This window comes from Atheta coriaria, unplaced genomic scaffold, assembly GCF_025399875.1.
Source record: "Atheta coriaria isolate IRGN ID8LTWV9N9 unplaced genomic scaffold, Caltech_Dcor_3.1 hic_scaffold_5_pilon, whole genome shotgun sequence".
NCBI classification, from domain to species: Eukaryota; Metazoa; Arthropoda; class Insecta; order Coleoptera; family Staphylinidae; genus Dalotia; species Dalotia coriaria.
The window spans coordinates 1189358-1203634 of NW_027045447.1; the positions used below are offsets into that span (position 1 = coordinate 1189358).

At 35.7% G+C, this 14277-nt stretch overlaps 3 protein-coding genes and 1 long non-coding RNA gene across 4 annotated transcripts; 1 reads left to right on the forward strand and 3 right to left on the reverse strand.

Annotated features, from left to right (window-relative positions):
* Positions 1–6544: 6544 nt before the first annotated feature.
* On the reverse strand, positions 6545–8488 carry LOC135792967 (uncharacterized). The gene is made up of 11 exons (XR_010548498.1): positions 8433–8488; positions 8278–8373; positions 7899–7950; positions 7734–7785; positions 7570–7621; positions 7405–7456; positions 7240–7291; positions 7076–7127; positions 6911–6962; positions 6746–6797; positions 6545–6598 (listed from the first exon to the last, which is right to left on the reverse strand). It is a non-coding gene; the product is annotated as an uncharacterized lncRNA (long non-coding RNA).
* Positions 8489–9404: 916 nt separating this feature from the next.
* Positions 9405–10869, reverse strand: LOC135792963 (toll-interacting protein-like). The gene is made up of 5 exons (XM_065303790.1): positions 10657–10869; positions 10301–10602; positions 10041–10242; positions 9847–9987; positions 9405–9790 (listed from the first exon to the last, which is right to left on the reverse strand). Exons 1-5 carry the CDS (start codon positions 10720–10722, stop codon positions 9680–9682), a joined length of 822 nt encoding a protein of 273 aa, XP_065159862.1. The 5' UTR covers positions 10723–10869; the 3' UTR covers positions 9405–9679.
* Positions 10870–10955: 86 nt separating this feature from the next.
* Positions 10956–12305, forward strand: Aven (Apoptosis and caspase activation inhibitor). Its single transcript, XM_065303791.1, has 3 exons — positions 10956–11234; positions 11291–11678; positions 11969–12305. Exons 1-3 carry the CDS (start codon positions 11203–11205, stop codon positions 12245–12247), a joined length of 699 nt encoding a protein of 232 aa, XP_065159863.1. The 5' UTR covers positions 10956–11202; the 3' UTR covers positions 12248–12305.
* Tip60 (Histone acetyltransferase Tip60) lies at positions 11731–14277 on the reverse strand. The gene is made up of 7 exons (XM_065303789.1): positions 14136–14277; positions 13972–14029; positions 13845–13916; positions 12851–13783; positions 12636–12798; positions 12365–12577; positions 11731–11861 (listed from the first exon to the last, which is right to left on the reverse strand). Exons 1-7 carry the CDS (start codon positions 14184–14186, stop codon positions 11858–11860), a joined length of 1494 nt encoding a protein of 497 aa, XP_065159861.1. The 5' UTR covers positions 14187–14277; the 3' UTR covers positions 11731–11857.

Consider the following 14277-nt stretch of genomic DNA (forward strand, 5'->3'; position numbering starts at 1 on the left):
CTGCAACCCGCGAAAATTTGCATATAAGTGTTATTTTTCAACCCTTTTTCGTGAAATGTATGTACATTTTCGGATTTGCACGCGATCTAGGCGGCGCAGTAATTTCAGCGGGGCGTCCGGAGATGCGGAATTAAATTCTCCGTCGGGTGGTATTTAATTGTTGCAGGAATTCGACCTGCAACCCGCGAAAATTTGCATATAAGTGTTATTTTTCAACCCTTTTTCTTGAAATCTTGGTATTTTTTCGAGTTTGCACGCGATCTAGGCGGCGCAGTAATTTCAGCGGGGCGTCCGGAGATGCGGAATTAAATTCTCCGTCGGGTGGTATTTAATTGTTGCAGGATTTCGACCTGCAACCCGCGAAAATTTGCATATAAGTGTTATTTTTCAACCCTTGTTCGTGAAATATTTGTGTTTTTTGGGTTTGCACGCGATCTAGGCGGTGCAGTAATTTCAGCGGGCGTCCGGAGATGCGGAATTATATTCTCCGTCCGATGGTAATGGTTTGTTGCAGGAATTCGACCTGCAACCACTTATGACATCTCAAAGCCAATAATTTTTTTTCTTAGGTCGAGAAATATTGAAAGTAAAAGTTGATTTTGTGTATGTTGGTTATTTAAACATTGTGAAATTTTAGTTTGGTTGTTTTAACTACGAGTTTATCAGTTTGTGTATAAACAACTTTTTTTGTTCTACTGACGCGTATTATCGCTACGTACCAGCCTTGTACCTGGCTAAGCGAAGCGCACACGGCAGTCGTTTCACCGCGTGGTCCGCGTACGTGTCTCTCTGATCGCCATGCGTTTCGTGGTTTTAATTGGATTAATCGTCGTGTACATTTTCGAACATCAACAAAATATTCGCAATGTCTTGTTTAATGATTTGTGGCGTTTAGAGTTTTCTTAAATAAGTAGTAAATGTCTATTAATCTGTGCGTGTGTTTTCAATTGATAGAATATATTTGAGGATATAAAATCCCCTCATCAATGCATAGGTAGGTGTGTAATTAATTTTTTAACCCAAAGTTACGCCGGTTTAACTTAAATTGATTATTCTATTTGAGTGATATGAAATTTGCATGTATTGTCTTGCAAATTACAAACAGATGGTAGATAGCATTTTTATCAGAATTCGTAGTTCCATTTCTCAATTTAAAATGGGTGATTTAATTAATACAAACACTGTTTTAAAAAAGTATCTGAAGATTATTAAAATTAGCAATATTCATATGGTCGACCACGCTCACATTGCTATCGGCCGTCGGCTCGGCCATCTTTTCGCTGAACACGTAAATGTTTTTAATTGATTTGAATGTTTTCCGCCGGATATTCTATCAATTTATGATGATACTTCACTCGTCGGTTACTTTATGCAGGTGATGCATCAATTAATAAATATACATTCACAATATGTTAAAATGTAAGTGTTTGATTTTCGTACCATCTTTTTGCTCAATTGCCCGATGATTTTCGGGTAAAATCTTGGATTTTATATTAAAATATTGTTGTTTATTTGTAAATTTCTCTCTTCATGTTGTGCATATTAACTCCCTTCTTAGTTTCTAAAGTTTTCTTTTTGTAACACCATGTATATTAGTTTTCCTAACACCACGTACAAAATCACCGGTATTTGTGAGTTTTGAGTGTTCTTTGTTTCAACTAGAGATTTTCTTTCTGAAACACCCTGTATATTTGTTTTTTCTTTGTGTCCGTCAAAATTTAACTTTTATTTTTAGGGTTTTCCTCATGGCCCTTTGAATTTTCTTTTTGTAACACCCTGTATATTAGTTTCCCTAATCGTCGAGTGAAAATGAGCGACGTTTGTCGTGTTTAGAGTTTTTTGTTTGCACTTTAAATTTTCCTTTTGCAACACCCTGTATATTCGTTTCCATTTTCAATCACGTAGAAAATTGACAATTTGTTAATTCCTTTATCCCGGTAGAACTTTACTAAGTGGTACTTTCTAATAAGTGCGCGGCTAAGCAGGCCGTCAGTCCTGTTTCAATATGGCGACATGTATTTTGTTGACTTGTAAAATCTAAACTTGTATTTTATTATTAATAAAGAAATGTTAAGAAATATTATGTCTTATGGTCTGAATGTCCCCCTTCTATCATTTCAGGTACAGGTCACTAAGAGAGTTCCCTCTCTCAGGGGATGATCCCCACTATAAAAATTGTTAAGGTATCCTGTATGATTTGTGTACTCCATCTTTCATTTCAGCCACAGGTCAGAACTTGTAAGAATATTTTTAAGTGTCCCCTCTCTTGAGATGACTTAAAACTTAGAAATATTTTTACAAGTCCTTAAAAGGATGTCCTTATAAGGAGTTCCCTCTCTCTGGGGATGATCCCCCACCATAAAAATTGTTGATATGCCTGATAATTTCGGGGATGAAGCGCAGAGACATCGTAGCTGTAGGATGGGCCGGGAGCAATGGAGGCATCGAAGCAGTGGGCGATCGACCAGAGCGCCTCCGGCGCCGGAGGCGCTCTGGGAGATCGACCGTAGACTGCCTTATAACGACACGTGCCAAAAAATTTAAAAATCTGATCCACTCCTGTCGCTCTTTCTTCTATCACCTCCTCCTCTTCTCTAACCCTGTGTTCTCTTCCTTCTGTCTTCTACTCTGCTCTGCTATTCCTTCTTCTACTTCTCCTATTTCTCTGTTTTCTCGACTTACTTTCTTATTTCTCTTATTGCCTTCACTTGTATTGCAACTTCTCTATATTTCGTTGCAATTCATATATGCAACCCAAATTACACCTGTTATTTTTATATTTGAGAAAAATGCCTTCTATTACTGGGGAACGAACCATTGATCTAAGGTATAGCAGCATGTGCTGCACACCTGAGAGCCACGCGGCTTTCTTATCAAATACTATTCTTTTCTTCTATTTATGTTTTCAAATCTTATGATAAAATAAAACAACAACATACATATACTATACCGCACTATACTATGCCGTACTATGGTATACTCTTAGAGTTGAACATGACTTAATGCTAATCCTGAAAACGACTAAGTAGGGACACATCTAAACAAGAATGTGAAATTAAATTATCCTTTATTGACTGAATCATTTACAATTATTATAAAGCAATAATATGGTACCTGTAAGATTTGAAAAGTTACATAAAAGTTAAGTTTTACTTGATGTTACTTACTCCTTTGTTCTTCTATCCATAAAGAACTAAAGCGCAGAAACACGTTTCCGCAAATTGCAAGTTGAATTGATGATACGCACTTCTTTACTATTCCACGCGGATATCACAATTGGAAAACTTGTACTCACATCAAACACATAGCCACCGGCGGAACATATCCGACGGACGCCACGCACACACCGCAAAGGATTACTCAAATCACTCGTTGTGAGCTTCACTGGGTTGTTACTACTAAATCTCTCTGTTGGTCAACCGATTCTAGCACTACTACAAAATTAACATATTAAGAAACGCGTAAAATCGTCACCATGTTGATTAATGAATAAAACACGTGCGCACGACGAGGCAGCGCTCAACTGACTAAGTCGGACTAAGCGGGTAAGAGAATTGATGACCAACCCGCAATTGGAGGGGCATTCTTCTACCTACGCACGATAAAAATGCTATTACAAATATATTGCAAGTTATAAAATAAAGTTATCAGTTTACAAACAACATTATTTGGAAGAAAGGATTTTAGTTAACGTACTGTGGAAAAATACAACATTTGTGGATTCCGCTAGTATTAAACACAAATAATGTATATAACAATGGTATACAATTTGAATTCTTATGAAAGAATGGTGGTTCTAGGACATCGCGTTCGCCCGCTAGACACCTAAAGCAACCGAAAATTAAAGCAATCAAAAATTGAAGTTTAGTTATTTTTCGTTTTGTTAAACTTAAAAGTTATGTATAAAAATGACGTGCGCACCGCAACTTTGTGCACCAAAAACTAAACAAAAATGAAGTAAGAATTCAAACCAACTCGATGGAAGCGCCATCTGGCCGTGGCGCAACAAATCAAAATAAATAGCTGACACGAGCGCCATCTGGGTGTGACGGAACTAATATATTATATATCCTGATAGTGGCGCCATCTAGTTTTGGGACCGCAAACTTGAAATAAAATACTACGAAATCTATAATGCGTTTGCTAATATTTAAAATAACTGATTTAATTTACATTTCAATGTATGAAACATGAAAATTATTTACAAAAATGAAAAACAATTTCAATACTTACAATATTATATTAAGACCGTTGTCTTAAACATTTCGTCCGCCTGCTAGACACCTAAAACAACCGAAAATTAGCATATCGAAGCACAAAAATGACATTTTCACAAGTTTCCTGTGTGCTAATCACACAAATTATTTACGAAAATGATAAACAAATTCAATACTTACAATCTGATGAAAAAATCGTTGTCCTCTAACAATTTGTTCGCCTGCTAGACACCTAAAACAACCAAAAATTAGCACATCGAAGCACAAAAATGACACTTTTGCATGTTTTCCGTGCGCTAATCACACAAATTATTTATGAAAATGATAAACAAACTCAATATAATAGGACCGTCGCCCGCTAGACACCTAAAACAACCGAAAATTAACACATCAAAGCATAAAAATAACATTTTCACAGGTTTACTGTTAGACTAGGGGCCCATGTCCAAAAATTTATGGGTCATATGAACCATCAGGTGACCTATTTAGGACGATATAAGATCATAAAATAATAAGATTTAACACTATGCCGTCACTTGTAAGCTGTCCAACTGAGTGCTGGTGAGAATTTGAAAGTACAGGCAGAGTGAGTACATTTCGGTCATATATTTTTGTACGGCATTTTTACCATCGATAGATCTTTAAAAAAATAATAAGAAAGCGCGCAGTGCCGTAAAAAAATAGTGCGCCACAAAGTCGGTAAATTTTTTTGATTTTCGAAAATTTCCAGGGTAAATTTGGTCATTCGATTTTGTACGGCATCAGTTTCGTACTGTTTCAATACAGCTTCTAATCCATTATTCCGCAACGCCGTACAAAAAATCATGCGACAAGGGGAAAAATTGAGGGTTGCAACCCCCTCTCTTTCCGTGGTCCAGGGGGTGATTTGAAAAAGTACGGCATCGGTTCCAAAACATTCTCTAGCACTCAAAAGTACTATTAAAAATAATGCCGTCAAAAAATTATTGTTCATTTGAATGTATATTAATAATTATCTTAATTTCATGGTATACTTGATGTATAAAGCTGTAAAACCATTTGACCCTGTACGGGAACTTTTTTTTTAACATGATATTGTGAAATACAATGGTTATATAGTATTGCCGTTCAAAAGAAACTGTTCAAAAAAAAATTACAGAGAAATACAAAAACTGAAATTTTTTTAAATTATTGCAAAAGTTTAAATATTCATAGATTAATGAAAGATAGCAATTTTCTACATTTTTCCCTTGTTTTAAATAGTATTAAGGTAATTAAATTAGGAAAAAATAATGCCGTACATTTTAATGCAGACCATATCTTTTAGGCTGATGAAAATGACGCTACCATTTTAAGGGTACTTTATGGCCATCTGATACTGTACGGCATTAACATATTTTTGAAGAGAACAATTGATAATATGATAAAATCATTATGACGTCTAACTGAAGTGAAACGGTGTGTATATAATATCCAAGAATTGAAACTGTCAATCCCAGTATCAACAGTTTTGTATACTTTTTGGTTTAGTATATGTATTTTATTTTTATTTTATAGTATTTTATCAATATGAACTTTCAGATTTGTACGGCATTAACTTTTTATAAATTATTGCATTAAGTGACAATAAACTATCTAAATGCCGTATAAAAAAATATCGTCATGGATTTCACCTTACATTTCGTTATATGGATTTTTCTTACATTTCGTTATATGAATTTTTCCTTGAATTTTTTTTCCCTACAAACCTTTGGACCAACGAAAATGTACGGCATGTAAAAAAATATTATCTATGCATAAAATACTTTCGAAATAAATTAATTTTGGGTTGTTTCAAATCACCCCCTGGACCACGGAAAGAGAGGGGGTTGCAACCCTCAATTTTTCCCCTTGTCGCATGATTTTTTGTACGGCGTTGCGGAATAATGGATTAGAAGCTGTATTGAAACAGTACGAAACTGATGCCGTACAAAATCGAATGACCAAATTTACCCTGGAAATTTTCGAAAATCAAAAAAATTTACCGACTTTGTGGCGCACTATTTTTTTACGGCACTGCGCGCTTTTTTATTATTTTTTAAAGATCTATCGATGGTAAAAATGCCGTACAAAAATATATGACCGAAATGTACTCACTCTGCCTGTACTTTCAAATTCTCACCAGCACTCAGTTGGACAGCTTACAAGTGACGGCATAGTGTTAAATCTTATTATTTTATGATCTTATATCGTCCTAAATAGGTCACCTGATGGTTCATATGACCCATAAATTTTTTGGACATGGGCCCCTAGTCTATGTGTGCTAATCACACATATTATTTTGAAAATGATAAACATTTTCAATACTTACAATCTGATGGAAGAATCGTTGTTCTAGGACATTCCGTTCGCCCGCTAGACACCTAAAACAACCGAAAAGTAGCAAATCGAAGCACAAAATGACAACCGAAAATTAACAAATCGAAGCATAAAAATGACATTTTCACAGTTTTCCTGTGTGCTAATCACACAAATTATTTATGAAAATGATAAACATTTTTAATACTTACAATCTGATGAAAGAATCGTTGTCCTAGGAGATTCCGTTCGCCCGCTAGACACCTAAAACAACCGAAAATTAGCATATCGAAGCACAAAAATGACATTTTCACAGGTTTCCTGTGTGCTAATCACACAAATTATTTATGAAAATGATAAACAATTTTAATACTTACAATCTGATGAAAGAATCGTTGTCCTAGGAGATTCCGTTCGCCCGCTAGACACCTAAAACAACCGAAAATTAGCAAATCGAAGCACAAAAATGACATTTTTACAGGTTTCCTGTGTGCTAATCACACAAATTATTTATGAAAATGATAAACAATTTCAATACTTACAATCTGATGGAAGAGTCGTTGTCCTAAGACATTCCGTTCGCCCGCTAGACACCTAAAACACCGAAAAGTAGCAAATCGAAGCACAAAAATGACATTTTCACAGGTTTCCTGTGTGCTAATCACACAAATTATTTATGAAAATTATAAACAAATTCAATACTTACAATTTGATGAAAGAATCGTTGTCCTAGGACATTCCGTTAGCCCGCTAGACACCTAAAACCACCGAAAATTAGCATATTGAAGCACAAAAATGACATTTTCACAGGTTTCCTGTGGGCTAATCACAAAAATTATTATTGAAAATGATAAATAAATTCAATACTTACAATCTGATGAAAGAATCGTTGTCCTGTGACAATTTGTTCGCCTGCTAGACACCTAAAACAACCGAAAATTAGCATATCGAAACACAAAAATGTCATTTTCACAGGTTTCCTGTGTGCTAATCACACAAATTATTTATGAGAATTATAAACAATTTTAATACTTACAATCTGATGAAAGAATCGTTGTCCTAGGAGATTCTGTTCGCCCGCTAGACACCTAAAACACCGAAAAGTAGCAAATCGAAGCACAAAAATGACATTTTCACAGGTTTCCTGTGTGCTAATCACACAAACTATTTATGAAAATTATAAACAAATTCAATACTTACAATTTGATGAAAGAATCGTTGTCCTGTGACAATTTGTTCGCCTGCTAGACACCTAAAACAACCGAAAATTAGCATATCGAAGCTCAAAAATTACATTTTTGCAGGTTTCGCGTGTGCTAAGTACACAAATTATTTATGAAAATGACAAGCAAATTAAATACTTACAATCTGCTGAAAGAATTGTTGTCCTGGGACAATTTGTTCGTCTGCTAGACACCTAAAACAACCGAAAATTAGCATATCGAAGCTCAAAAATGAAATTTTTGCAGGTTTCCCGTGTGCTAATCAAACAAATTATAATCAACTGACTAAGTCATCATATTATAAAAAATTTAACAACAGACTATTCGAATGCGTTCCTCCAGACGCCTTCGAGAGCGTTAACAGTTATAAAGAGTAATTCTACTTAGATAACATAAAGGACTCAAAGAAAAAGAAAATGTGCAAAATCTATACCAAAAAAATCCCAACAATTTTATCCTTCAAGTAAAAAAATGCACCATTCACATGCAGCCATGACAATTTAGATATCAAATATATTTACCTTTAATTCGATGTCTGGAAATTCTGGCTGGTTTCTGTTAGAGCAATGTCCCCAATGTTGTGTGCCTTGCCAGAGATGAAGAAGTCCTAAGTGCCACTAAAAAAAACACATATTAGAAGTTATGAAACATATCTAAAATTCTACACTAAAACAACCCAATGAACAACAGCACACTCAAATGTTTGTTCTATATGACTTTGGTACCTGCATAAGATTGAATGGCGAGTGACGAGATAAACATTCGCATATATAAACAAAATGTACCTTGCATCGGTGGTTAAAACACAAACAGCACGATGCACAACTCGCTACATACAATTAACTAAACAAAAATATTGCCTGAACAATTAAGTAATAATAAAAACATTGTATACTATTAGCAAAACCAATTTGAAGTAAATATATGCCTAACAATAGATATGTAATTTATTAAATACCTTTAGATTCAAGTCCAATCCTCACATGAACGGAACGAAATATACTCACGTACATGAGAAAGAATAATTAGAGTTCTGAGAACCATCACAATATTTTGTATAATTTAATGTATTTTACGGAGCAAATTCTGCACAAACGTGTCGTGCCTCATGGATGTGCGCGGATCAACTAACTCGACTTATCTGTTATCGTGTTAGCGTGTGCCGTGTAGAAGGTGAACGCAATAGAAGGAACCTGTTTGCACACAAATATAGCTAGGCGCATAGTATAGCAATTGAAAACAATTCTAACAAATACTATATACAACATAAAAAAACGCTTCACTTATAGTAAAATATTTACATTTTCTTGAAAAACTACAGATTTTATATGTTACGGCGTGAGACCAGAAGTGCACATTCTTAAAACATGCGTGTCCTGACCCTGATGATGACCCCTGATAGTGCATGCGGTGATTGGTTTGCCCTTTTCCCCCACCACTCTTTGCGGGTCGCTCGCAGGTATAAAAGGGCTGCTCCCGGTGACCACAAGACTCAGTCGTGCCTAAGTCGTCCAGCAGTCGTAGGTTCCTAGGTTTCTTTCTCCCCTTTTCTGTTCGTTGGTGCGAGCCAAACACATAGTATATCTGCCCTTTCTTCTTCGAGTTTCTGATCCGTACCACTCCTGTTTGGTATAAACAAAAGATAACCTAAGCGGTCCAGTAATGTTTATTTAAGACAAGGCTAACGGACAGTCACTTTAATATGCATATAGATTAAGGACTAGTATTTCTAACTATCCAATTGCATTAGTAGTAGACACATGACACATATTACAGAGCCTGTTTAATTGTTTACAGCCCACAGAACAATAATCCGAGAATATCATAATCTAAATACTTTTGTTACCCACAAATATATACGTCATTTTCAATATTTACGTAATAAAGATATATAAAAGCGCTGAGCAATCCATAAATCAAATATTATTCGCTCATTTGCAACAAGGAATTAATGGTGCCATCCTTGTTCCCCTGATTTGCTTCAAACACCGACTTGATAACTTCTTTATCAATAGCTGGGAACATTTCTTCAATCTACAAACAATTAAACACAATGCAGACTCAAAACAATGCTATAAATAATGTATTACCATTTTTAGTTCATTTTCACTTAAAACTGGCACTGGTTGATGAACGGGTCCTGCAGGATATACTGGCATTGGGGTAGCTCCTGCACCAACTGATGGCACCATCATGACTGGTTGCGGATATGCATATGACTGTGCTTGGGGCTGCAAACAAATTAAAATTGAATATACACTTCATTAAATTATATTGATCATACCATGAAACTGAATACTAAATTAATCATCCCTTCAGCATCCTCTCCCTGTTTCCCAGTCAATGGGTACCAGTCTTCATGTGTCTCACCCTTTAGCACTTGTGGAGGAAGTTGAATTTGAGTCCATGCAATGAGCTCATCCATGGTAAAGCTTCTTTCATCATAAATCTCCAATGACACTGTATTTACACCTTGAGGAAGTAAACTGCAAACAAGTTAAATAAATAAATATTCAAACAATATTATGTTAGTTTTATTAATACCATTGCATGATTTTATTCCACCTTGGTGTTTTACCTCCATTCGAATCAGTGTGTGTCTCATGCACAAAGTGCCCAACCCTCAATCTCACATATGGATCCATCCTGGTCATGCCATAGTTTTTGGCCAGTTTTGCTTGAGCAACTGTGATCCCCAGCCTTCCTACAATGTTGGGTGTGAGGGTCTGTGAGCTGACAAACTGTTGTTGCAAAGCAAGTGCAGTTTGTCTATCTGCTGCTTCCTGCTGCTGTTGAATGGATGCAGTAATGCGGAGAAAATCATCTGGCAAGTCGCCCAGAAACACCTAAATATAAATTATCAGCAAACAACATTGCTTTTAAAATGTTTATCTACTTACCCTGTTTCTACATTCTTTTACTTTATCAGTAACTGCTGATGCCATTATTTTATCTACCACTAACATTCACTTGGCTGGTAATATTTCGCAATCAAACGTCGGCTGAAATATATTTCTAACACCGATTTGCGTTTTTCACCTCATCAAGTTGTTATTTACAAATTTTGTAGATAAAGGTGACATTTGCAGGTGGCAACAGATTAGCTATATGTATAGTTAGTTACTCGAAGGTTAAACATGCGCACAGCATAAGTAAATATGAAATTCAAAACTGAAAACAAATTGGCATCTTATTTAACTCTTTAATAATACCAAATGAAAATGATCGGTGTTATTTAGATTTCTATTTTATTTTCCCAATTAAAAAGAGCAAAAATAAATAATTATTTTTAAATGGAAATGTTGCCAAACATTCGAAAATATGTCAAACATATGTCTACGAATGTTTGCATTTAGAACCTAACAAACATCACAACTGTACAGAAAATATACAAAATTTTTTGTTCTTTTGCCCGTTTCAACATAAACCACTCAACTAACACCATAATGAGCGATATTCCATCATTTAAAAACCTGAAGTAAGTCTCTACCCAATAATTTACATCAAAAATATATAACTTTTGGTGTTTTTCAGCGCTCAGAAACATAGGAAGGGAAGTCAGTATCAAAAACAATACAAAACCAAAGCTTCTGGCTCAACTAAGGGTGCTGAACAGGGCAAATCCAAATCAATAGTACCAGCAGCATCAAAACTCCCTTCTAACTGGGAAAAATATGAAAGGAATATTGATGAGACCTTAGAATCTCCACCACAAGTTGTTAGCATGGATATTAACACACTATCATTACTACCTACCTCCAATAGCCAGTTCCAACTTAAACAAGACAAAGTATTTCTGCCCAGACATGACAACAAATTCAACCCTGGAGAGATATTTGAACTGGACATGATTCTGATTAGTTTAAGTTTAGCCACAATTCCTTTCTACAACAGGATGAATCTGGACCCATCATTGTTAACAGTAAGTTAAAACTTATTATTAATATTACAAAAAAAAAACACATCAACATGCATTTAGACTTATCACAATATCCCTATATTTGCCTCAGACAACACACAACTTCATTTTTTTATTAATTCAGATGTTAGACATAAATCTTAAACATTTTTTAAATTCCCGATTAGCAGAAGAACGCCAATCTAGCTGTAAAAGATAATTCATAGAATAAATCATCAAGAAATCAGTTTTCAATGAAAATATTATTACACAAAGTTAGTAAACATGTTTTAATGTATGTACATTATTCGCAGGATGCCGAAATACAAGCCATGAATAGAAAAGCCATCGACGCAAACTCAGTCTACCACAACTACTTGGCAAAGCAAACAGGCTTGGATGATACTGCTTGCTTTAAACCAGGAGCACCTACTGGCGTTGTTTCAAAGGAAGATATAATCAGTAGCTGTGACGAGGTGGAAATTCGTATGGACGAGTTAGATCAGGAGAATACTGTTGCATCGCCACCGGTTTCACCACAGAAGGACTTGGAAGAGAAAGAATTAGAGGATTGGTTGAACAATATGATATAGGATAGTGTTTATACCACTGGACATTGCTGTGTGGGAGTAAATTATTTTTCAAACGAGATCTTAACTTGTTTAGCGCCTTGTTTGTGTGGTGTTAGTTAAACATAATTTAATTATTACCATTTCGCTCGTTTTCCCCAATCCTTGGGCGTCCAGTGCAGACATTTCGGGTCGATTCGTATCAGTCGCGTCTCCATTGCTTTCCGGTGACTTTCTAGAATATTCTTATTGAGCGTTATTATGTACTGACCCTTGTAATAATTTATTAGGTTTAAATTCTGTAGCGTCGATATCACGTCTTCATTCTTTATGCTTGTCAATTCACATATTTCACTGAAATTTATAATTTAATAAGATTAATTCAAGCATATTTTAAAATATTTAAACGTACTTTATAGTAATTTGTGGTTTTTCGTTGTCGCCGACTGGTTTCATCGACACGAGAATCTCAAGAATTGTTTGCGCCCAATAACTTCTATAGGAAAGTAAACCTAAATCTGAGAGCGGTTTCTCGGGTGAGCCTGTTTTTCCTTCAAATTTCGATAATTCATAGCCTAAAATCAAAAATAATTACTTTATAAACTTGTGCCTGTTACAAAAACTTACTAAATTCTATAAGTAATTTTCCATAGCCTTTCCTTTGATATGGCGGCATTGTTAAAATACAAGCAACATTATAATTCTCAGTGGATTCTTTCTCTTTCGAAAAATACCCGACGATGTGAAAACCCCGATTATCGAAAACAGTCATCACATAGAACAAAAACGGATCCGTATCGTAATATAATGTCTTATGGTCAAGAAACAGCTTAGCCAGTAAGCACAAATTCTGCGCATAGGTCTTATTCTTCCTGCCGTCGATCTCAAAGAAAGAAATGCCGTCTTTTCGATAAATTTCATTGCCCGGTGGATGTTTCAGGTTACATTTCGCCATGTGCCGCTCTAAACACTTCCGACTCTTCCGATACTTCAAGCAAAACTCGCAGATGTAGATACAAGGCACCACAACGCACATTTCTTGCGGATACGGCGCAAAATACCACGGTTTAATTCGGTGTCTACCCAGTTCAATCATATCAACGTTTTTCATTCGTGTGATTACATCGTCATGATGCGACACCATCGAACCGGATTGTCGTGGTCCTTGCTGTGGTGGTTGCTGGTTTTGATTCTGATTCTGACTATGCTGACTTGCATTTTGCTGGCTTGAATTCTGCGAGTGTTGGCTGTCGATGCGTGGGACTGAACTGGGCGGTGGTGGCGCATCCTGTGAATCTTCGCTTTCTATAGAGTCGCCTTTGCGTTTGCGATTGATTTGTTTCTGTAATGCGGCGTCTAATAACGCGCTGCCGTTTACGATGTCGCCTAAAACGGGGCTCGACGGACGTGAGACGGATTGTTGGCCACCTGTGCCGCCGGTACCTATTACTTTCTTAGGTGTGGAAACGCCTGTGTTGCTTGGGCAGTCACGCCGCGGAAAATGGACTTTTCTTGTGTCGAGTAAATCTTCAGTTACCCATTCGTCGAGTCTTTTGTTAACTGAAAACATTTTCAAGGTTTATTAATGATTAAGCTAAAAATATGATAAAATTTCACTTACAATCAACATAATGTACATAATAAAGTTTTGTCCCATCAAAATTATCCTTGATGCTTATCAGTTCAGCCAAAGCTACAATTTTAATTCATAAAAATTTGATTTTTAAGAAAAAATCATAAATATTTACGCCAGTCGTTGGTGCCTTTCATATGTACAGGCAGGCGACATCCTTCGACGAGTGAATTCTATATTTTAAGCAAGAAAACATGGATAATAATATTGCTTTTGTGAAATGTTTATGTTTGGAGGTTAAAGTGATAAACGAATGAATAATACAGTTTTGTGACTTACGACCGAATCGCATATTGTCGAATCGTCAATTTCTTCCATTTCCACTTTCATTGGCACGTTTTTTGTTATTCACTGCAGGGTGAGATGAAAGATATTTTCACTTTCTGTGAAAATTTGCGCGAGACAACAACATCAACAACAG

What these genes read in the sequence shown, in the direction of transcription:
- Aven (XM_065303791.1), top strand. Translation starts at nt 11,203, where the DNA reads ATGAGCGATATTCCATCATTTAAAAACCTGAA. An exon ending in CCATCATTTAAAAACCTGAA is followed by an intron (nt 11,235 to 11,290) that starts GTAAGTCTCTAC and finishes GGTGTTTTTCAG; the next exon opens with CGCTCAGAAACATAGGAAGG. An exon ending in TGGACCCATCATTGTTAACA is followed by an intron (nt 11,679 to 11,968) that starts GTAAGTTAAAAC and finishes CATTATTCGCAG; the next exon opens with GATGCCGAAATACAAGCCAT.
- LOC135792963 (XM_065303790.1), bottom strand. Translation starts at nt 10,722, where the DNA reads ATGTTAGTGGTAGATAAAATAATGGCATCAGCAGTTACTGATAAAGTA. An exon ending in TAAAAGAATGTAGAAACAGG is followed by an intron (nt 10,603 to 10,656) that starts GTAAGTAGATAA and finishes ATTTATATTTAG; the next exon opens with GTGTTTCTGGGCGACTTGCC. An exon ending in ATTTAGTATTCAGTTTCATG is followed by an intron (nt 9,988 to 10,040) that starts GTATGATCAATA and finishes ATTTGTTTGCAG; the next exon opens with CCCCAAGCACAGTCATATGC.
- Tip60 (XM_065303789.1), bottom strand. Translation starts at nt 14,186, where the DNA reads ATGAAAGTGGAAATGGAAGAAATTGACGATTCGACAATATGCGATTCG. An exon ending in CGACAATATGCGATTCGGTC is followed by an intron (nt 14,030 to 14,135) that starts GTAAGTCACAAA and finishes CTTAAAATATAG; the next exon opens with AATTCACTCGTCGAAGGATG. An exon ending in AAAATTACTTATAGAATTTA is followed by an intron (nt 12,799 to 12,850) that starts GTAAGTTTTTGT and finishes TTTTGATTTTAG; the next exon opens with GCTATGAATTATCGAAATTT.